A 23,134-nucleotide genomic window follows, 5' to 3' on the forward strand; every position below is an offset into this window, starting at 1 on the left:
ACGTCACACGAATGTTTACATAAGTACATTCTGGTGTGAACATGGATTTCAATTATTTTCTTATGATATATTTTGATATTTGTTATACTCTTGCCATTATTATTATGACGGTGGGAGCTAGAATAACTTTCCCACGCCATCAGTACTGTCCCCACGACGGATGGTGAGATCGTGTGCATTCCACGCGTGTCCCGCGGTAGGCGTAGGCCCCGCGCAGCTGCGCGTCCGCTCCGCCGTGACATCAGCGCAGCGGCGGAACGAGAACGAGGTTGCGCGTCCTGCGCAGTCAGCGCGGCGCGGACCGACCGACCGACCGACCGACGTCCGTCCGTCCGTCCGCAGCCCGCGTCACGCCAGCGGCACGTGCCTCCGTGATGGCGCAGGATTACGAAACGGCCGCGCGGCCCGCGCCGACGGGATTTGACGGGCTTGCAGTTCTACTGTACGCCGGGGGCGGAGCTTGACCCCCCCAACTCTCGAACCGCCACTAATCCCCCCGCCGGACTCTTAACCGGGGGCTGGAGCGACCCTCCTTCTCACCCACGTTTATCTCTTTTTTTTACGCACAATGTTAAACGGCAGAGGAATCTGAGACGCGGCGGTGGTGACAAGTGGAAGAAAATCTCTCTCTCTCTCTCTCTCTCTCTCTCTCTCTCTCTATATATATATATATATATATATATATATATATATAGTATGCACGTATGGATGTATGTACGTATGCGTAATAGATGTGTATCGGATGCATCGGATATTTGACCGCAGCGCCTGCCTGCGCGGACGGTAAGTCGGCGTCAACTCGGCGGAATAACCACTTCGTCCCCTCGCCGGGAGAGTTGCGGTAAATACGGCGGTATTACGGCGGTAAATACGGCGGCGTTTACGGCGCATGCGTCGGAGCAGGTGGAAGCGCGCCGGCGTCCGCGGAGCGCCGCAGCGTCGGGTCGCGTTATCGGACATTAATCGCCACGAAGCTGCTGCCTGTCGCAGGTTCATTCGTTTTGTGCGCGTTTGAATTTTGACCCAGAAAGAAAAACGCTCCGTATTTTCTGACAGTGAAGGTCAGTTATGGAAAAAAGGGGGTGAAAGATATATGTATATTATTTATATTAGAATATAGCTTTATATTAACGTTTGGTTTAGAATTTGTTCGACGTGGTCCCAGTTGCCACCCAGCCGCTAGTTTGCTTAACTTTTGGCCAGATACCCCGTTTCGCAGTGATTTGACGACACCCCGTTTGTGAGGGGGTGCCCGTGGGTGTGTGAGCTGTGGTCCTCACCACACACACTTGCATTCGTGGACAGTTCCTCATCTTTTCTGTCCACCACCATTTAGATACCACCGTGAGACCGCTTCCGGACGCACACGCTCCGGCACAGGGGGCCAATGTGGGCAGAGGAGGAAAAATAAACTCCTTGCGGTAGCCTGCGAGCATCATCTGTGGTCGCCATGGTGATGCAGATGAACGTGCCTCCCATGCAGCAATGCCGTGCCAGATGAGGTGTGGACTTTGGTCTGATGCTGTTGGTGCAGACGCGGTAAAAACTGCCGGTTTTACTGGACCAGCTCAGGATTTATAGGAATAATAACGCTTTGCGAACAACAGCTCTGGAATGAACCATCGCGATTTGTCGCTCCACTGTCTTCTTGTTTGTTTAATTAGCGGCCTCTCGTTTTAAAACCGGAACCGCGAGGGCAGGCATCTGCATTCCGATAGCCGCCCAATCAATAACCAGCCCCACACAGAGTCGCTGACGTGGCTCGCCACTCGCCTTGTGACGGATGCAGCGAAGGTACGATTGGCCGAGGCTCGGGAGATTAGTGCTTTTACCAGCCACTAACCTATTAACCCATTTACTAAGCTGAGTGGGTTTTTTTTTTTTCGCCTTCTCAGATTAAGTATTAATAATTGGAGTCTTTTTCTTGGTTTTGTTGGTTTTGTGATACTGTGTCAGTATAATTGGGGATCGTTGGGTATAGTTTGCCATACGCAATGTCGGGTTAGGCTGGATTGTGCAACGAATAGTTTTTACTGATTATTTGTCATTGGACACACAAAATAAACAGGCCGCTTTCTTACTGTGTGCAAATGATGACAGAAAAAAATGCTTGGCGTGCCGGACTGTACGGTTTTGGCTGATGGTGTAAGGGAACGGCGCGGCATCGTCGCAGGTGTTAACACTGCTGAGGTGGAGAGCGTCAGGGCGCCACGCGTTGTTTAATCGCTGCTATTTTTAGTCCCCGTACGGAAGCAGCACCGGCCACGTGGCGGACGGTCGACGGGGCGCCGCAGAAGTTCGGCGGTCAGCGCCTCCGCCTCTCGGTCCCGTGTGGATGGGCCGGTAATGTGCTGTGCGGCAGCCAAGTTGCCTTCCAAGTATTCTGGGTTCCTGGAGGCTGGTTGGATTAAGGCCTGGCCAGGAGGCTCGGTTAATGACGAGTGACGTTTGATGTCATTGAGGTTAAAAAAAAAGTTTTCGGTTTAAATGCCAAAAATATCCAAACTCTTCCTGTTGGTTGTAACGTTGGTAGCAGATTGGTATTGAGTCCCGCACAAATGATCTGCTGTACGTAGAGGGGGAAGTAGTGCTTCCATTGAAGTCTTCTCCCTCGATGAGCAGCAAGCGCTCCTCGTGAACGCGTGTCCCCGCCGAGACGTGGCTGATGCTTCCGTTCCGTTTTTGTCTCCCTCCCTTTCACCTTTCTCATTCCCAATTTAGTAACGAAGATAAAGCTCGGCAACTTAAACTCTTAAGGGAGTTAAAACGATAGTGTGAGTTCGCTTGAAGGAAAGCAGGAATTCTGTGTGTTTTAAAAAGTCTGTTCCTTTAAAATCCAATAGTTGCCCTTTACTGACCCCCTGCCCCCTCTCCCCCAGACTCTGCTGTTATCAAATGGTCCAGCACTTCAATACAGCACTTCCTTATGGGTGATCCTGGGAATGACCTCGATTGATCGGCTCAGGAACACACAGGGACTGAAATGGATCCGCTCCATTGCTTAATTGCACCTCAGAAGCCAGAATTCTCACTCAGAGCGATGAGTGCAGGGATGGAGACCGACGCAGAAGCTTCTGGAAGGATAAAGCGGGACCACTCAGCCAGTGGATGAACGTTCTGCCGCAGAACTTAAGAGCGAAGAGAGGAAGGAATTCCCTTTGTGCCGCTTGTAGCTTCTCAGCATCATGCGGTCTTCACCACCTTCTCGCACATTATTAAATCTCAAGTCTGCACATTTTTGAGCACTCTCTCTGGGAAAGAAGGTCTTGAGCTTGCCTCCTCTACCACATCCATGTTCCCCAAGGAAGTTGGCTAGATCAGTGAACACCCTCAGCAGTGACCTCGTTTCCGGAAGGGTGTGGGTGCAAAACCCCATGGCATGGGTGAAACTGTTCAAGAAGCAGGGCGGAAGTCTAGGAAAGACGTACCAACCTGGCAGCATGGTTTCTCTGGCTCTCACCAAAGGTCTGCTCAATGAGCCTGGCCAGAACAGCTGCTTCCTCAACAGCGCTGTGCAGGTGAGTGGCGATGTGGCCATTCAGCAACATTTACACCCCAGACGTCCCGTCATGTGACCTCATGGGGACATGCAATTTTATGGTCGGACTTTTCCGTACTGTGGAACCTTTAGGGTTGAGGAATGAAAACAGTAAGTTGCTGAATTCACGATAAGCTTTGCAAACCTAAAGGAAAGTCTGCTTGAGGAGATGTGTGACAGCACACTTTTGGATAGACCTAGATTCAGGATTTTAAAGATTGGATTAGATCAAAAATCTGAATCAGATCACTGATTCGCTTCAATCATCCATTTGTAGGGTTTTTGCTTTTAACAAATTTTGTTCTCTGAGAAAAAGGAGGAAAATAGGATGTAATGGACAAGGCCTGGGCTGTACTACAGAGCTCTTTTTTTAGCACGCGGTGGCCTTTGTGATTGGTCAACGCGTAGGGTTAATCTGACGTGACCCACCGATTCAGCTGTTTGATTGTTTCAGGTTCTGTGGCAGCTGGACATCTTCAGAAGAAGCCTCCGACAGCTCTCTGGCCATTTCTGTCTGGGCGACGCCTGCATTTTTTGCGCTCTGAAGGCAAGTGCGACGTGCTCATTCCCGCATCCGTTATATCAGTTTTCACCTAAATCAATATTGCTTTGACTGATGTATTGGCTGGGCGTTACACCAGTTTCGGTTAATAAATGGCACGCTCAATTTTGTTTGCACACAGTAACATGTTGCATGCAGCCCATGGGTAAAGAATGTGGTGGAAACTGAGACCCTTCAGACAGAAGTCCTTCTCTGTGCACCCCTGTGTCTGTCTGCAGAGTATTTTTAGTCAGTTCCAGCAGAGCCGCGAACGAGCCCTGCCATCAGACACGCTGCGCCACGCCCTAGCTGAGACCTTTAAGGATGAGCAACGCTTTCAGCTGGGCCTCATGGACGACGCTGCGGAGTGCTTCGTATGTTTTGTGCTTCATTAGACACTTTATCACAGAAAGTATTAGATTCAGCATTTTCAATGATATATATATATTTTTTTGTATCTGTTAATTTAGGAGAATATTCTACAGCGAATTCATATGCACATAGTGTCAGATACAACTTCAGAGGACTGCACGTCCAAATCCTGCATCACACATCAGAAGTTTGCCATGACCCTATATGAGCAGGTACAATCCATTCAGTTCAGTTCATACAAGTCCTTTAATGTTCCTGCACATTCTTGTGATTATTTTATCCATTTGATGGATGAATAGTAACTCTGTGTTCCTTTTTTGTAATCTTGTTTTCAATCTAGTTTTGATTACAAATTTTTACGATTTTTCATCATCTACGGAAGTCCTTAGAGGACATGCATTTTCACTTGAATTCACTTAAAGAATTCTTAAAAAAATTTCTTTAGTTGGTTTTAACTGATTAAGTTAGCTTGAGCTAATCCATTGCTAAAAAAAAGCATCATGGATGAATGCTTTCATTAACACTTAAAATCAGAAATATCATTGTGTCTGTCAGTGAAAATTAAAGACCGGCCGTAGTGTAATGACTGACTGATGCCAACATGGCATTAATTGTGGGTGTCTGTGTGTCTGTATTCTCTTGCACAGTTTGTGTGTCGGAGCTGCGGTGCCTCATCTGATCCTCTTCCTTTCACAGAAGTAGTGCATTATGTCTCTACCACAGCTCTCTGGTAAGAAATTCAATTTGTTGAAAAAAATCTGGGCCCACAGATCCAACTCCATGTGGCACTTGATCTTTTTAATACGATAAACAGAGTTTTACATTCAATTAAATAATCCATAATAATCCCATAATATGAGGCATGACTAATTTTGGTGCTTCAGTGCATGATGCGTAACAATGAAATTGTTATTCTGCTTAAATTCGGGGCAGTGGTCCGCTTCCGCCAAGGTGCCACTGAGGTGCCACTGAGCAAAGTACCGTCCCCACACACTGCTCCCCGGGCGCCTGTCATGGCTTCCCACTGTTCACCAAGGGTGATGGTTAAAAGCAGAGGACATATTTCACTGTGTGCACGTGTGCTGTGCTGCAGTGTTTCACAATGACAATCACTTCACTTTCCCTTTAAATCACTACAATTATGCCATTTGGTTGCAATTTTTCTGAACGATTTGTATGTTCTTCAGCCAACAGGTGGTGCATATTCTGGAAAAAAGTGACAGGCTGAGGGCAGATATGTTTGGGGAGTTGCTGCAGGCGGCGAACACCATAGGTGATCTCCGAAACTGCCCTGTGAGTAAGAGTCAGAAAATTGACCGATTTTCACTTTTTGCCAGAATTGTGTCAATGTTGTTAAATGTTTCATTTTGGAAATAATGCATTTAAATGTACATATTTAGAATTATTGAAGATATAGTAAAATATTTTGCATATACAGAGGAATAAGTATGCTAAAATTAAATGTGCAAATACAAATCTTTTTGTTGCTCCAACAAATATAGATTGGAGGTTCTCTGGGTTCTCTGTACATGATTAGAGCAAATTACTGGTCTGGATTATTTGATAAATGTGTTGCCTACTGTGATTGGAATAGTGTTGAGCATGTCTAAAAAGTGTTTCAGTGTCACATTTGATCTCAACTTTTCTTTCTCTTGCTCTCTTTCTTTTGGCATCACTTTGAATATCTTTTAAATCTTTAACATGCTGGGACGTTGTAATAGAGCAGGCCGTAGGGTGTAGCTGCCTGCCACGTGAGTGGCTGCAAATGCCAGGCAGGCTTATCCTCCGGAGCTCTCTCAGTGCTGTTGGCACCTTTAGTATGCCACTTCACAGCACCTCAGCCCAGCTCAAGAGCTCTGGGCACAAACCCTGGATGCCACAGAGGTCTTGAAAATGCGATGGACGTTATGTGATGTGATATTTTGTTGCAATGACCTTGCAATACCTTTTTCAGTTTGCAGTTTAAAGTATCCTTTATGGATACATCAATTAATTCCTGATAGACAATCAGGAAAATTACTGGTTCTACGGTGGTTCTCGCTTGTGACCTTTGTGTTCTTCTGGATTTGAGTGTGTACACAGTGAATAAAGTTAATGCAATTTCCTCAACAGAGCAACTGCGGGCAAAGCATCAAAATCAGACGTGTTTTGATGAACTGCCCAGAGATCGTCACCATTGGCTTTGTGTGGGACGCTGAACAGTCTGATCTCACTGAAGACGTCATCAGGTCACTGGGTCCAAACCTGAATCTCTCGGGGGTAAAGCTCACTAACTTCCAGAAGTTATGATTCATTAGATCTGGACGTTACAGCCTAAAAATAATATCACAAAATTTAGTCTGCATCACTGTGTCAATACTAAATTCAGCCCTTTGTTGCATAAAATTGTACCAATATAATTAATTTAATAGCATTAATGTTTTTAATTTAGACCAAAGAATAATATAGATATGGTTCACAGGTTCTGCTCCACCACAGATCTGCAGTTGTGGAGAAGTGGCTCACATTTGTGAACCTTTTCTCTCTCTGGAACTCCGCTAGCACTTAACACATTCATTGTTGGGTAAATCTAAATATTTAAGACATAAAAGTAAAATAGCGGCATTAACGATGCTGGGTTTTTTATGTTTTGTGCACTTACACATATGTGACAAGCCAGAGCTTGATGGACAATGTGTCTGCCGTGCAGGGAGCACACGAGCAGCAACATTGACATCGTTGTATCTTGTTCTCTACAACGTTGGCCAGCTAAAACCACAATAAATCTGACTGATTGGCCAACACAATTGGGAAAGTTGAAAAGTAAAAAATAAATTAACTTCCCGCCACTAGCAACATGATGCAACACAAAACGACATACGCATCATGTAACATGGCAGCTGTACTGAATCAGATTTTGATGAGTTCGTTCAATTTTTTTAAAGCCGGCCTAATCATTTCACACTGGCCAGATGTTGTGGATCTAGTCCACCTAGATTGTTATTATTATCTAAATCCATCATTAATCCTCATGCACCAAAAAAATGAAACCGTGATCATCTGTAAAGCATATATTGGAAAGAACAATTTGTACTTTTGCTGAGGTAGATCTAACCTAATTAGATCGCACCTAATTAAATATCATTGACAATCAAGATATTTTATGAGCAAACAATCAATAGAGAAAAATCTATTGTAGACACATTATAGGTCCAACCCAAACCCAGGAGACAGGCCTTTTAGCACCAGGTCCTTAATTTGTGTGACAGGGAGCCTAAGGGCTTCAACCATTGCACTTGTTCTAATATGTTCATTCATGTTATAGCTGTCGTATTATTTTAATGTATCCCTTACTTTTTGACGTGTATGAATGTTTTCAGAAAAGTGTGCTGCCCTGATAAATCCATGGCGTTAATAACCAAACTGGGCCATATCTGTTTCACTCCAGCTTTTTTATCGGGTCACTGATGAGAATGCAAAAAAGAGTGACCTTCATCTTGTGGGCATGATCTGCTACTCAAGCCGACACTACTCAGCATTTGCCTATCATAGCAAGTCTTCCAAATGGGTTTTCTTTGATGATGCTACAGTAAAGGAGGTCAGTACTTAACCAATCAACAGGTATACGGATGTGTTCAAATCCAATATTGAAGTTTTGGGTTCTTGATTTCTTAACTGATAATGTCCTGATAGTTGTGCCTTTCTTAATATAATTTCATTATTTAAAAAGTGTATTTTTTACCAGAGCTCAGGCTTTGTGAGGTTTGGTATTTTATGTATTCATTTCTTTATTTCAGATTGGAACAAAGTGGAAAGATGTTGCCTCTAAATGCATCCGGGGCCACTTCCAGCCCCTCCTGCTTTTCTATGCTAATCCAGACGGTGGCGCCATCTCTAATGAAGATGCCCCCAGACAGACAACCATGTGGTCCCGCATTAAATCTCCAGTCAATGGAGAAGTTACTGGTGAGACGGTGTTGGGTCATATCCGAATATTATTATATAAATGACATAAACATAAATTGGTATCTGAAAGCCAGTGAAAGTGGGCACAAAATCCCTCCTCCTTCTGTTGGAGTACATAATGGGCTGCAGGGTTTGCAGGGGCCTGAACTCATCCAAGGACAGTGACTCTGCCGTGCCGAGATTATTGCCTACGCTGCGTTCTCTCTCTCTCTCTCTCTCTCTCTCTCTCTCATTCTCACTCCCTCTCTCCCTCCATCTCTGCACCTCGTAATCCCCGCCTGGCGGAAGGACTGGGTGCCTGTCCTGCTCCGTGCACTCGCTCCTTTTCTTTCTCCATTCTATTCGAGTTTAAAATGGATATTTTCCCTCAAGTGTCCTTCTCTCAAGCTTCTGCTGGAATGGGAATCAGTCCGTATTTTCACATGAATCTCTGTAAGTAAACTTTGGCAAATGTTCTGCAGTTGCACTCAGCTTTTTGGGTCTCCTCTGGTAGTTAACAGGCCTTTAAACGTACGTGCATGGGCCTGGACTCCCTGCTCTTTTCCAGCTTTGAAGGGCTATTTGGTTTGATGTGTCTGCCAGCTTGTTAGTCATGGTTTGCTGAGTGCTACGTTTTTTCTGTAAAGTGCTGTTGCATTCACTTGGCAGTAGTGTTCCTGAGGAGAACAGCATTGACTATTTGGAAGTACTGGAATGCGTGCATTGGATGCCAACATTTTATGGAACGTTCAGTCCTCTTGGGTGTCCTTAAATGGCCTTTATAAAAAAAGAAATAAATGGTACCTGAGTGCAAGAAATTTTGCTATGTTTGAAATTGGCACTTAAGAAATGTACAGGGATATCTATCAAATATTGAATTACTAGTTCAATTAAAACATAGCGTTTGTCGCATTTTCGGCGAAGGTGCCGGGTCATTTTCATGGTTGAGCTTAAGGAGCACACGGTTCAGGTCACTGTGTGGTTCGTAAACGGGCACATGTGCTGACGGATAATGCCCCTGATGGATAATGCCACACAGTCATTTTCCCCTTCATCTCGGCAGCCATAATCCCCGTTGGCCCATGCTTCTCTGGTATCTGGGCCAACACTGCATCTGCCCCATATGAGTCTGCACCCACTACTGACTGGCTTTGCTGTTTTAAAATTGCTTAACACAGAGCAGAAAGCCTTTTGACTGCTAATTGAGTTCTCAGTGCAGAGTAAGACCGCATATGGATTCGGTACTTGTAAAATGCAGTGTACAGTTAATGCCTCTGTTATTCTGGGGTCTGCCCAATAGTCTCCTTTTACTTTAGGCTGATGTCTTAAATTAATATCTAATTAAGGGTTTTAACTGGTTTATTGAAAATCAAACAGGAAGATTGACCCTAACCTTTGCCCTTGTGCTTGATTTGCTGAATAGCGGCATATTGATTAGTTGTTGGTTTCCTGTCTCTTTTGCCTAAAAGGAATCATTTCAGCATGTGTACAGATTAAATAAAGAGAGCTGAAACTAGGCACTTACATTTTATACTAATATCCTTACCTGTACCCTTTGGGGTTTGGTTTTTGTGACAGTAACTGATGGTCCACATTTGGGGTCAAAGAAGATGGATGGTGTGAGGGACTCCGCCCCTCTGCGCTCCTGCCAAAGCTCCCACAAGTCACAGCTGCAGTCAACCCCCAACTCAGGCTTCAGCAGATGTAAGATGCCATGCACCTCTGCATATTTGTCTCCAACCCCTGTCCAATATGCTATTATTATCAATAACAATAATTTAACATTTTTAATTATTCAGTATGGCAAATAAGGGTATTTCAATTTTTGGGATAAATAAGGCAATTTTTATCTTTTTCTATTCCTGTCCAGTGGTTGTTCTTATGTACTTTTCATGATCCGTGTTTCCTTGTTTATGCCGCAGTTAAAGGCGTCCCTGGGAGTCCAGGCAGATTCCGTGAGTCTTCCAGGGAATACTCTCAGCGAGGTGGGGACTCCCAGAAAGACAGCGAGAGAGGACATCGCAGGCCAGACACTCTTCAGCACAGAGGTCAGTACCAGCTGATGGGGGGGGGGGGGGGGAATAATGAACGTTGTGCAAATGGACAAATAGAGTCTGTGGCCTCAGACCCGAGTGGGTTTGTTTCGTTAGTAGAAGGAAGGTGCAGAAGAGTGCGGGTTATCATTTTGTTACTTCTGGTTGGTCCAGTGTGGCGTGGTTGTGTGAAATCCTTTTCATGAAAAAAGAAAGATTTCTGGACAAGACTACTGCCCAGTTGCCGTGTCCACTTAAAATAATCGGCTTTGCTCTTGTTTTCATCAGAGGTTGCTGGAAAAAATTTGGGCAGTTGTGCTTTTTTTGGTTCACAGCTTTTATTGCTTCATCTGTGTTCAGCTTTGTCTGGAATGAATTTTCCCCGTTTATGTGAAAAAAAAATGCTGATGCTGCCTCTCAACATCATATAACTTTCTCAGAGTTCTGCCGAAGAATATTAACAAGCGTTTCTGTTAAGTGCTTGTTTTCGCTCTGAAGCATGATTGCTGGTATAAATTATTCCTTTATGTCAGTGCATGCACTACAAAATATTAATGCAAGGGTCTTAAAAAGAAATCCATCCTAAACATAGTATGAGCTAAATGCTGCATGAGCTCTTGAAACGTCAAAAACCATAAAAGCCCTTGAGGCTGTAGATCTGGGTGGCTTATATCTCTCACAAGAGTGGGCAATTTTTTTCATCCATTTATTTGCATTTTGGGGGGAAACAGGGGCATTGGCTTTAACGGAAGGGCAAAGTAAGGGCAACTTGTAGTGAGGAAATGCTTTACAGCACTGGCTAAAGTCCAGAAACGAAGAGCACCATCTGCCTCCAAAGCAGGAGCTGGCTCAAGGCAAATACAAATCCATGCAGCGGAAAGAGGGTTTCGCCTCTCACTTAAAAAAAAGAAAAGAAAAGAAAAACGAAGTAAAATTCCCCCGACCCTCTCCTGCTGTCGGCGAGTGTTGCACTGCTTCCCATAGGAGCTGCTGGTGCACAGGGCACATTGTGCAGAATGTCCATCTCAGCATGTTCACTATGCAGGAAGCTTACCTCAGTGCTGGACATGTACACAGATATAATGAAATGGAGCTGCAGTCGTTACAGCTGCAGGGAGCCACAGAATACGACAGGTAAAAGACCTTCTCTAAACTGAGCTGGATGGCTTTTGAGAAAGCTGTGCCTGTTTTTTTAATTATTATTATTTCACGGTTTCCTGGTGCTACATAACACGTAGCACATGCTAAATGATTGGTAATGCAATGATCTGTTCTGGATTTGGAGAGATAAATAGATGCAAAAAGGCGTTTACCCAGCCCTCTGTAATGATACCTGAAACCAAGAAGATGCACTTTAATGGTGTTGAGACGATGCAGAAACATCTAGAACATCCAAATTGTTTACAAAATGTCTTACAAAATTCAAACCCACATTTGCCCGACTAGTGTAAAGAATGCCACTTTAATTCTTTAGTCAGTGCCAGCATTTTGTAGCTGTACTAAGAGTCAATTGAGCTTTTAAGTGACAGACTTGCATTAGTAAACGCAGCATTTCACTGGAACCATAGACTCATTGGACCGCTCTGCTTTTATGCAGAAATTTCCATTCATTAACAGCCAATTCCAGCCACCATTGTCATTTACATTGTCTAGTCAGGATTTTTGATCAATTTGATTTCATTGTAATTGATTAAATGTTTTTATCAAAAAGTAGGACATTTCTGAATGACCCTATACACGTTCTAAACAGTACTGTAAAGCCGGTGTGGCGCATCTCGACCTACATATTTTCTTTTTCTCTCATTTCTCTACACTGATAACACTGATAAAAGTCCTTGTACATGGGACCATCAGCGGACAGTAGCCATGGTGGCCATGTCCCATCTCATGCCACTGTCTAGGCCTTAATTAGCTATGGGACAATAAAGTCCTATATGTTTTTATGTAAAGTGTACAGGACTTATTTGGAGTATTGTATTTTCTTCAGATATGACATATCCCAGAATGAGCTGCTCTCCGTTAGAGAACGGGGTACGATCTCACTCGGACCTGCGTCTGCGCTCTGTCCATGGCCGAGTGTCATCGCGCCAGGAGAGAACACCCTTCCACCCCCGACTGTGCCCTCAGGACTCACACCCCCATCCCAATATGCCAAGTGGCTCGGGGCGAAGGAACGACTCCCGCGAGGCAGACATGGCACATGAGCGCGGAAGTGGAAACGCAGGCAAGCCGCGGCCAGCATGGCGCCCGGTGCGGGAGGTCTTAAATGTCGACAGCGTGTTGAACGAGCTGGAGAGGAAGCAGCATGGCAGCCCCCGCTGTCATCGCTCTTTCGGCCATGAGAGGGCGCCGCAGCTCGAGCACAAGCAGAAGGGCTTGATGACAATCTACGAAGACGAGAGCCGCCACGACACAGAGAGCCGCAGCTCCCAGGATTCCCAGAGCCATGTTGGGCGGCCCAAGGGTGGGGCCAGTGCACCTCTGCGTGGTGACAACTGGACCATCCAGCGAACAGAATCAGGTTACGAGAGCAGCGATAGGCTGAGCAGTGGCTCCACCAATCCTGACTCGCCAGGTGTGGAGAGTTTTGCAGGGAAGGAGTTGCGTCCGGCACCGGATGGACAACTGCTGAGGTACAATGTGTATAAATGTAGGTGTGTGTGTGTGTTTGTATGAATATACGAACCATAAAGTGCTAATGCAGCAGTTCTAGAATCTTTTTTTACGGTTAATGGAGTCTTATGAATATCAAACTTAAACTTCTCAGTTAACATGTCACAAAGTGTCACTGGCATATCGTTACACTCATTAATAAGTGTAATGATATAAGACTTAAGAGGATGTGATTTGTTCAGCAGGGGTCAGGTTCACCACAACAGAGGTGAGACGAAGAACGATGCGTCGCGCTCCCCGCTGTACCACAGTGAGTTAACCCTCGGTGATCTCCGCCCCCCCCAGCTCACTGGGCTGCTCCAGCCACGGTTTACTACAGCGTGTAATTGATGCCGTTACATGGGGGATTAGTGGGGCTGATGGGCCAGTGTTTCCCATCAGCACATTCAGTAAGTACTCGTGTTTGAAAACAGCGGTTCTGGGTTCGGGATTGGAGAGGCGGGTAAGAACTCATCCGGTAATCCGGGTCAGCGTTTTATAACAGGAGATTTACGAAAACTCCTGTGAATTAAAAATAGCTGGGTGGCTGCCAAGGTCCCAACTTGGAAGTTGAAAAGGGACGCTAAAAATATCACCCTTTTGTAATGACAGTGAAATCAAAGTCATCTGATAACTTTATTGCAAGTTTCTTTTAGATTTATTTTTACTTCATTTCACCTGGGTTCCAGTTATAGAAGGAAAGGCTTAAAATATCCACGGAAAGGGAAAGAACACAGAATGTTGTGCTGCTTTTTGTCCAAAGTTTAGTGAAACAAAAAGCTTTCATGGAGCGAAAAGCTGATTACAAGTCCGGGCCATTTCATCCCCTTACTAAATAGTACATTTTGTTTCCGAAGCCTCAGGAGCAAAATGGCCAAATATAGGCAGACCTTTGTCATGTCTGCTGTGATTGGAAAGGCTGATGAAAATGTATTACAGGCTCAAAGCATGACCATTTGTGCACTTTAATCTGCAGACATTCAAAAAAAAAAAAAAACTTTCTCCGCATATAAAGCTGTTCTCGGAAAAAATAGGACTTGTTTAGTTTTACAAAGTGGTAGACTAAAATTTATGATAAATTCTGGAGATTGATTTTCACGAGTAATTGTGCTGTATAATAACATTACAGATTAAGACAGAATTTGACGCCGTTTTCACTGCACTAAATACATGTTTTCTCGTTGGTCTTGGTTAAGTCATTGAAGAATATTTTTTAAAACAGTCTGGGTCCCATTCCTTCCTGGAAGACAACTCTAGTATAAAATAGCACCGTTTCTAAATTGGTGGACTGGTCCTTGAACGCCTGTCGGTCGGGCCATCTGTGCCGGTTTCTGCAGGACTGCGCCTCTACTGCCATCATGTGGCCAGACATTCTAGAGACAGCCGCCATGCACTTCAATCTGAGATGACTGTGCCTGAGACAAACTAGCGTATTTCCATCACAGGAATATGGAGTGGTGGAATAAAGTTGAGGTGTATTTAACGCTTTATTTGTAAATTTGAAATACTTCTCCATTGTAGGTAAACACCTTCTGAAAACTCAGGGAAAGAATTCGGATCACCTTGTGAAGTGCAGTCCGAGCTCAAGGTATAACACTGGCTATATCTGAATCCTATCACTGATCTATAGACTGTTTTCAGCTCGGCAAAGATGTTTTTTCTTAAAAAAAAAAAAGTGTTGTTTTCAGTCATTTTTAGTAGTTTGTCCTGTTAGTCTATGCAAGCATGCATTTTGTTGAAAATGGTTGTGCCATTTGTGTTATAAAAGCTTGTCTCTAAAACAGCCCCTCTATTTCCCACAGCAGAAGAAAGTTCAGATACACCTCCAGCAGCTTGAGGAAAGGATCGTCAGACAGAGATCTGATTTCCTCTGAGCCCAGGCAGGACCAGCTGGACACGTCCCTCAGAGGCCATTGCACCGACAGTCCTTCCCTGAGGCACCTGGGTAAAGTCAGCAGCTCAGAATGCAACAGCTCTGATGATCTGACCAACCCGCTGTCGGAGCAAGAGGACAGCGCGTACCGCTCCAGCACCAGTGAGGCTGCGCCTGCTGAATCTCCGCAGCCTCCCGGTCCTGGTCAGCTCTCGTCTCGAGAGGAGTCTCCCCTGGCGACCCCGCCGGCCCGCTCCAGACACATCACCACTCGCCAGGGAGATGGCCGGATGCCACCGTTCAAACCGCGCCTCCTCCAAGAGCCCTGTCAGACGAGCCCCCGACCCTCAAACAGAAGCTCGACCATGACCAGCTCCCACTGGAGGCTGGAGCCCCCAGTCTCACGAACACCATCCTCGGATGTCAGCTCCAAATCGGGTTCCGATCAGGAAAGGGGGGACAGCGGCTCCACCGATTTGGAAGAGAAAAGTCGAGGGACGGAGCGCAACACTTCTGGTGGTGGAGCCACTCCTCAGGGGTCAGGGGTCGCATTAACTACCTATTTCTCGGTGGACAACTGCATGACGGACATGTACCGACTGAAGTACCACCACCAAAGGCCTCTGCTGCTGTCCGTGCCAGAGCCCAGAGCAGGATGCAGGGGAGCAGAGCACCGCGAGGTGGTCCACTCTGGACACAACGACTCACAGGCACCCACAGAGCACAGCAGGAGCAGGCCTGACATGGGTTAGAGCTACCTGCATTCAATTCAGGGGGGAGAATCCATGGCCACCTCATCACAGTCACCATAGCTGATAAACAAATATTTTCACACATTTTCATTACAGTGATATTTATGACAATATAATTTATATTATGCAATTTATCTGGTGGTATTATGAATATGATGAGAAGGATTGCAGGTACACTTGCCTCAAGTCTTCTTAAAAGTGTGGTGAAACGCTGCAAGCAAAGGTTATTTATTAAGCCATACTTATGCTTTGTCTTGATAACAAAATATTCAAATTGGTGATTGTACGAGTGTTATGATTTTTTCAATACTGTATATTGCCCAATCCAGCATCAGTAATTTTGTAATATATTTCAGATTTTCATTGAGAAACTCTAAATAACACTGACCTTGAGTGAGATCAAAGAACAACATGGTAAAAAGTGAACAAACTGCAACTATTGCATATTGCAGAGCACATAAAATCCAAAATATTATTATGTTCAAAGGGTAATGATTGTATATGCCATTGTTTATAGACTGTAAACATGTCTTAATATTGCATATTAATAGAGATACTAGAGAACACATATTGTGCTCAAATCACTTAAACCAAGTTCAAGTGTAGGCTCAGGTGATTTGTAAAGAATTCTGAATCCAGATAAATCTAATCTTTAATCTAATCTTGCATTTAGGTTAGTGTTCATGTTAAACCTTCAAACAGTGTGCCGTTGAACTCATAACCTGTTTTAGAAAATCAAATGAGAGCTGAGCAGTGCAGCCACAGTTAGTAAAAAATATGCAATATTTGCCAAAATCATCTTATCGTGAATAAGTCCATTTCATGTACACTGTGTGCGATTATGGACAATTTTATATATATTTCATGGACATCAACATAATTTGTGGCTGGGACTGCAAAAGTACTGAATTATAATGTTTTTTTTGTGGGAGAAATTAAGTGCTGTAAAAAGGTTTTCTCCATCAGTGAATTGGAATTGTCTGGAAATGTGACATTCAGGAAATCGAGACTGATCAGCCACAGCATTAGAAAGTGATTGTTTTTGTCATTGTGTTGCATAGCACAGCACACGGTGCACACAACAAAATGTGTCCTATGCATTAAACCCATCACCTATAGTGAGCAGTGGACAGCCATGAACATAGCCCATATAGTCTGTGGGGGCGGTACCTTGCTCAAGGGGAGCTTTTTGGAAAGGATTCACAAGCTTCAGGTTATGAGGCTGCTTTCTTTGCCACCAGACCACCACTGAATTGTGGGGTATTTTAGCCATTATGCAGAAGTCAGTGTGCTTGAATGGTTAGTGTTCTGTTGGAACTGAACATCGCGTCCTGCATTCACGTGATGACTGTACTGGGTTCTTACAGCCGTGTAACTCACACCTCCACACTCAGAACCTGTATGGGAATAGTTTTATGAACATTAAATGTTATTATGGCCTCCAGATTCCCCAGAAATCAATCGATTTGGACATTTTTAGTTTGGATACATCAATGTCCCACATATGTTCCACATCTGTATTCCATTTCTTTAGTGCTGCTTTGGTGAACCTTGGTTAACACAGTAATAGGCAGGTGGTTTTAATGCTGTGGCTGGTCAGCGTAAATGGTCAATATAAGAAAGGGCTAAAAAAAGATGGCCTAACAGAAGCTTTTGAAACAAAAGGAAACCAAAGTTTGGGTTGATAAATGTTGGTGAGAGTTAAGTCAGGTGGAAATGTTTTAAGTAACTTCCAAACACTCACTTAAATCTTGTCTTACATTGTAGGCTATGCAAGCAGTAAGCCTACTGCAAAATGGAACCCAGTGACTCCTAAAGGACTGGACAAGCATGGCTTTTTGTGATGTGTTGCAATTTCGGTAAGTCTCATTCCTATAGAATGCAGTACAGCCTGTCTTGGCCTTCTTCTCATTTCTCAAAATTGTCTCCGTAGGGTCTGTTATGGATGGAAATAGTGGATGCCAAAGAGAAAAAAAAATGTTGAAAATAGATCTCAGAACCTCAGTTCTAAGGAACCTTTGCCAAATTGTAATCTGGTTGTAGTGCAAATGTAAACTGTGTAAGCCATAAACATAGGTGAATGATCCCTTTTACTTTCATCTCTGGTGTGAGGTGACTCCCTCAAACATGCACCAGAGGTCAGTATGCACCTTTATTTCCTGCACTTAAATGCCATTCCTCTTTGCTTGCTGACATGGTTGGCCATTTCTATGCTTTAAAGTGGTACAGGTAATGTATTGAATCCCTTTGCTTAAGGTCTTGTCTGAAAGACAAACAGGAATACTACAGCTCTTTTGTTTTATTGTATTTTGTTTTCAAATGATTTTAGAAAAAAAATGTACATACTTGTCAAACATTTATTTATGGAGTGCCTTTTCCAAGTTTCTTTTTTCATTGAAGAAAAAAAAGATGAATTCATGTTCATAAAAACAAATATTGTAAGATGATGTCCACTTATATATTTTTGGAGATGCTGATGCATTTATTTTTATTCTTTGTTTAATAAACTGTAATCAAACATGTTAGCTGATGTAGTTTTTTGTGTCTATTTTACTATGTAGTATGGGAGCAGGAAGCAGCATGTGGGGAGGGTGCTTTGTTCAATGGTACCTCTGTGGTACCTTAGTGACACCGTGGCGGTTCGGATTTGAAGCCACAACCTTCGATTATGGGTCCGCGTCCTTACCTACTTGCCCACCACTGCCCCACTGTCTGAGATTATATGAGAATATGGTGTGAATCATTATATGACCTTCAGATCTTAACCCAATGTCTTAAAGTCAATACCATGATCAAAATGCTTGCCTTTCAGTAGAGAAACAAGGACTTTGCTACCTATTCGTATTTGAAGCACACTAAGAATTAAGAAGTAAATCGGCCTCAACCACCTGTTACCATCATATTTTATTTTTTTCTGTATCAAAACACAGTGCACACAGGGTCATGTTTAACATGTTTTGTGGTGTGAACAATATATAACATCTTATACACATCAACATGGAAGTTTGGTTGGCGGGTGTATTGCCCATGGAGCCCAACTTGGCGGCGACAGCAACCATCTATGCCTTCTTGAAGATTCTCTTGGCTTCCACGCCTTCATAGATGTAGGTCTGCAGCAACAGACATGTAACTGACTTAGATGACACAACTCGACTCGCTTTTCATTTTCATTATGCATTTTATTATGGGACACTTGCACAGCACTTTCTCTGTGTCATGCACGCAACTCACCTGAACAAGTTCGTCTCCAACAATGATCCTTGTTGTGGTCAGAGGTTTTCCATTGTCTTTTCTGGTGAAGACCCCCTTCAGCGTGTCACCCTCAATAACCCATGAACCCTAGAAAGAGTCCCTGATCATTAGCTGGGTTTACTGAATGGTGATTTCACTGTGACAGTGTGCCTACTGTGTGCCTGGTAACAGTAATTTGGCTGTTCTTCTCTTCCCGGTGGTGTGTTGCAACATCCACTTAATCACACCGATTTCATAACGTCTCTTTACAGCGAAAACCAAGGCAGATCTGCCTGCTCGCGGCAAGCTTATGGGCCAATATTGTCCCAATAATTACTCATACTGTACGTCCTTGTATAAACAGAGCACAGGACAACATGCTGAAGAGATAGTTGAACTGCTGAAGCTTTCTGAGGGTAGCCATAAGGTTCCTGTGCTGACCCTCTTGGTTTTAGTCTTTCTAAAGTGTTTCCTCTATTGTTCTGAAGAAAACTGGGGAAAGCTTCTCTTCTCTGAGTGCAATTGCTCAATTGGCCAGTTAGGATAATGACAGCCCTTCTGGAGGAGGACACCAGAGCAGCTGACTTACTTCAAGTTCTGTGCCGTCAGCCATGGAATACACAAAGGTGACGCCCAGGGTGAAGTCGAGCTCCAGCGATCTGAAGGTGCTGTTTTCCTTAATGTGAAACTTGTCTCCTGTCTGCTCGATAGTGATTTTCAGGTTGTCGTGGGAGGCCAGCTTCCTCTTGACCATGTTGATGCCTGTCGAGCAGAGAACATGCAATCCATCATGTCAGTGGTCTTGTGCAAACAGATCTGAGTCACAAATGACATGTTTCCTCCTCGAAACTCTTGCATGAATAAGTAGAATAACTGGTATTCAACTGTATGGGACACACCTTCTTAGTTTAACAAGCATTTTATACTATAATAGAAGGGTTTACCTGAAATAAATGCAACACGACACATTCATGCATGAACATTTAATCTGTCCCACGCTGTCGACGCCCACTTTTACCCACAAACAGCAGTTGCACAATCTGGCCCAGCAGGCTTTTACAACAAAATCCTTCAAATTTTCCGCCCGCAAATCCCCAAGTAAGAGCCCAAGGTCCATACCCATCTGCTCCATGAACTTCTCATAGTTCTCGTTGCGGTCTACTTTCCAGGTGCCATTGAAAGCCATGGTTGCTGCCTCACCCAGACGGATGGAGGGTGTTTCTGAGAGAATGAGCGTGTGAGGTGTGTTCTGACACTTGGAGCCACTCCTTTTATGTTAGACTGGGAGGGAACTTGTGTCCTTATCGGCCTCATTATCTTTATGCTGATGTGGACGTTTAAAGCTCAAATAGAATAAATGGGTTTCTCAAGGCTACACCTCTTCCATGCATGCATTATGCTGCCGTTACACAGTGGCCTGGCATGGCTGAGTGGACCAATTCCGTGGGGAACAAACACACATTTGTGTGGCCGTGCACTATTAACTAATTGCAGCTCGCTCCTGACTCTGAGCCAGCAATGCTTTCTGTGTAAAGGATCAAGCTGCTGGCAGACAACCACTCCAGAGAGCGTTTAGTTAATGTGTTCGTGAATCACAGCTTGTCATGGTAAAACAGCTGAAAATCTGGGAAAATGGCAAAGCTGATGATACTGCATTAACATCATAACACATCAGTGCTGTACAAGTGCAATACATTAAAAACATGCACTTGACAAACAAGACAAACACCACAACAGCAAAGAATCACTGGCACACTTTGACTTAATTAAATGATGTGTCTTTGGCACATCATTTCTGCAAAAGCCCTGTCATTTCATGGCCAATGCATCCGATGTATTGATTAAAAATGTCCCCTTGCATGCTCAGAAAGCTGATGTAGGGGAGATGATTTAGGTGTTAAATGTTCCCTGGGTCGAAATGCATGATGCCATTTTGCAGGAGCGTGAGAATCTGGCCTTTCCAGCATGGTATGAGGACACGGGGTATATCATCCATTGTTGTTGGGGAATAAAGCTAAATTCAAAGCCTTACATCAGCGTGTGTGATCTTAAAACTACAGTCTCGGAAAAGGGGGGAAATAAACACCCTGTCCCAAGGCAGCTTGCCAGATGTTTGTTCTCTGATGTGAAAAGGATGTTTTAAACAGTATACACTGATATGGGTGTGTGTGGGAATGCACATCAAAAATCAATTGATCACCATGTGGGATTTACATTTCTGATACTCCTGCACCCCAACACTAAGCACTGTGTCATTAAGGCTACTGCCAGATTACACATCAAAGCAGTGTGTACACTAATACTTATCAATAGGTAATAAAGGATTACAAATTGTACAAGGTCAAAGTGAAGTCGATCTCAGAAATGTAAAATTAAAAACAATAAACCAGTCCAAACTGCGTGCTGGCATTAGTAAAATGGTAAATTAGTACAAGACCACCATTAGAACACCACAGACGTCTGCTAATGCATATTATCACAGGATATCAGTTATGATTAACTCAACACAGAATCTTAAGACATTCTGATAAGTCTTATCTATGTCGTTCAAGTGTTGCACTCCTGACCTTTGATAGGGTAGCTCTGATTGCATTATGAGAATGATGTATTCCATTTCGACTTCAACCCTAATCATTCGACTGTTTCATAAAAGAGACCTTTGTCATTTACTACTCTCTTTGAAAGAAATGTTTTATCATGGCATGAAAAAAGTGAAAACGATAAGACAATTGATATGTTATATGTGTCAGGCCATTCATAAAGTGCAAATGTAAAACATCGTATTCCATCTATAAGGACGATAAGGTCAATCATTTTATATTCTAAATGCTTCCAGTATAAACTAAATATTTGAGATTGAATATAGTGAAAGTGAAGTGATTGTCATTGTGATATACTGCAGCACAGCACACGTGCACACAATGAAATGTGTCCTCTGCTTTTAACCATCACCCTTGGTGAGCAGCAGGCAGCCATGGCAGGCGCCCGGGGAGCAGTGTGTGGGGACGGTGCTTTGCAATGGTGGCATGTCGAGGCAGGTGAACGGAGATGATGACAAAAAGATGACGAGGAAGGATGCAATCGCACAACATCACGAAACCGGGGTTCAATGGGTGAAGAACAGGACAGGGGAGACATCCGAGACGTTGGTGAACATGTAACATATCAAAGACCCGACAGCGAACAGAAACAAACAGGGCAGCTTCATACATCCAACACAGGTGAAAACGATTAGGGATCATTTCACATGACAAACGTGAAAGGAGTAGCCCCTTCCGGACCGGATCATGACAGATTCTAACCTTCTGATTATGGGGCCGTAACTAATAATGATTATAATCATGATCATCATAATTCATCCAAGTACGTTGTCTGTACTGTTATGTAACAATGTGTCAGGATAATGGATCTGATGTAAACATTTGACCCTTATATGCATTTACAGGCTGTGATAGCAGCTTCAGAATCAGACCTTTTGTCACATGATTCCATCATGTGACCGGGAGTAACACGGAAACGAGGTAACGTGACTCCTATATATTAGGCTGGAGAGCAGCTGCCAATTGCTCAGTCATTGAATGACGCACGCCATTCGACTCGGCTCCGAAAACCCGCTCCCAGTAAGACCGTACCTGTCCTCTCTGTTCTCCCGATACCTGAACTCCTTCCTGTCAACCTGTCCTGCCCTGTCTTGTGTCTTAATACGCGAACGACAACATCAGTGTGGTGTTGCGGCTCGCGCCGTCCCCGTTCGCAGATTAACGCGGAGGAACTTACCTGCCTCCCTGCGTCCCGCCGCACTGAGGTCTCTCGTTTCCTCCTACACGTCTCTCTCGTTCTGGTCCCGGTTCGCGTGTCAGAATGACTGAGCCCGAATTACGCGCTTCACAACTCGCTGCTTTGTGCGATCGGATAGCGCGGCAGGAGAATCTTTTTGGAAGTCTGTCGCAGGAGGTTCGCTTCCTGCGGCAGCGCATTCAGGAAGTGACCGCCGCGCACCGAGACCATGAAGCGGCGAGCGTGGCGCAGAGCCCTCGCCCCCCCGCGGTTCCCGAACCCAGTTTGCCGCTCCCGGAGCGCTGGAACGGGACCGAGGGGAGCGGCGAGGTGCTCCTCACCGCTCTCTCGTTGATTTTTGAGCTACAGCCTAGCCGCTACCCCAGTGCCCGGTCCCGAATTGCCTTACTCCTAACCCGGCTCGGTGGTTCCGCCGCAGAG

The 23,134-nt window shown here is 44.4% G+C and overlaps 2 protein-coding genes across 10 annotated transcripts; one reads left to right on the plus strand and one right to left on the minus strand.

Moving 5' to 3' along the window:
• Positions 1–238: 238 nt before the first annotated feature.
• Positions 239–18,210, plus strand: usp53b (ubiquitin specific peptidase 53b). Of its 8 annotated transcripts, none has more exons than XM_028976574.1 (18): positions 239–783; positions 2,880–3,518; positions 3,993–4,085; positions 4,319–4,453; positions 4,550–4,663; positions 5,099–5,181; positions 5,639–5,744; positions 6,564–6,710; positions 7,879–8,028; positions 8,228–8,396; positions 9,954–10,079; positions 10,298–10,423; positions 12,396–13,041; positions 13,264–13,331; positions 14,582–14,648; positions 14,866–15,680; positions 17,453–17,544; positions 17,619–18,210. In XM_028976574.1, the coding sequence occupies exons 2-17, from the start codon at positions 3,375–3,377 to the stop codon at positions 17,527–17,529; spliced, it is 3,066 nt and encodes a 1,021-aa protein (XP_028832407.1). In that variant the 5' UTR covers positions 239–783; positions 2,880–3,374; the 3' UTR covers positions 17,530–17,544; positions 17,619–18,210. The 8 variants fall into 8 exon arrangements, with proteins under 8 accessions (XP_028832407.1, XP_028832408.1, XP_028832402.1 ...); XM_028976575.1 differs by having other exon boundaries at positions 13,267–13,331; XM_028976569.1 differs by having other exon boundaries at positions 240–783; positions 14,863–15,680.
• Positions 18,211–18,570: 360 nt separating this feature from the next.
• Positions 18,571–22,756, minus strand: fabp2 (fatty acid binding protein 2, intestinal). 2 transcript variants are annotated; one of them, XM_028976584.1, is made up of 4 exons: positions 22,694–22,756; positions 19,506–19,678; positions 18,917–19,024; positions 18,571–18,795 (listed from the first exon to the last, which is right to left on the minus strand). In XM_028976584.1, exons 2-4 carry the CDS (start codon positions 19,668–19,670, stop codon positions 18,745–18,747), a joined length of 324 nt encoding a protein of 107 aa, XP_028832417.1. In that variant the 5' UTR covers positions 19,671–19,678; positions 22,694–22,756; the 3' UTR covers positions 18,571–18,744. The 2 variants fall into 2 exon arrangements, with proteins under 2 accessions (XP_028832417.1, XP_028832416.1); XM_028976583.1 differs by lacking the exon at positions 22,694–22,756 and adding an exon at positions 20,036–20,194.
• Positions 22,757–23,134: the final 378 nt, after the last annotated feature.

This window comes from Denticeps clupeoides, chromosome 4 (assembly GCF_900700375.1).
Source record: "Denticeps clupeoides chromosome 4, fDenClu1.1, whole genome shotgun sequence".
In the NCBI taxonomy this organism is placed as follows: domain Eukaryota; kingdom Metazoa; phylum Chordata; class Actinopteri; order Clupeiformes; family Denticipitidae; genus Denticeps; species Denticeps clupeoides.

Bases quoted from the DNA above. Each gene is read 5' to 3' on its own strand.
- usp53b (XM_028976569.1), top strand. From the start codon at position 3,375: ATGGCATGGGTGAAACTGTTCAAGAAGCAGGGCGGAAGTCTAGGAAAG. The intron at 3,519-3,992 runs GTGAGTGGCGAT...TGATTGTTTCAG, and splicing joins TCCTCAACAGCGCTGTGCAG to GTTCTGTGGCAGCTGGACAT. The intron at 10,080-10,297 runs GTAAGATGCCAT...TTTATGCCGCAG, and splicing joins CAACTCAGGCTTCAGCAGAT to TTAAAGGCGTCCCTGGGAGT.
- fabp2 (XM_028976583.1), bottom strand. From the start codon at position 20,102: ATGGCTTTCAATGGCACCTGGAAAGTAGACCGCAACGAGAACTATGAG. The intron at 19,679-20,035 runs GTATGGACCTTG...TCTGCTCGACAG, and splicing joins GAAGTTCATGGAGCAGATGG to GCATCAACATGGTCAAGAGG. The intron at 19,025-19,505 runs GTAAGTCAGCTG...GACTCTTTCTAG, and splicing joins CTGACGGCACAGAACTTGAA to GGTTCATGGGTTATTGAGGG.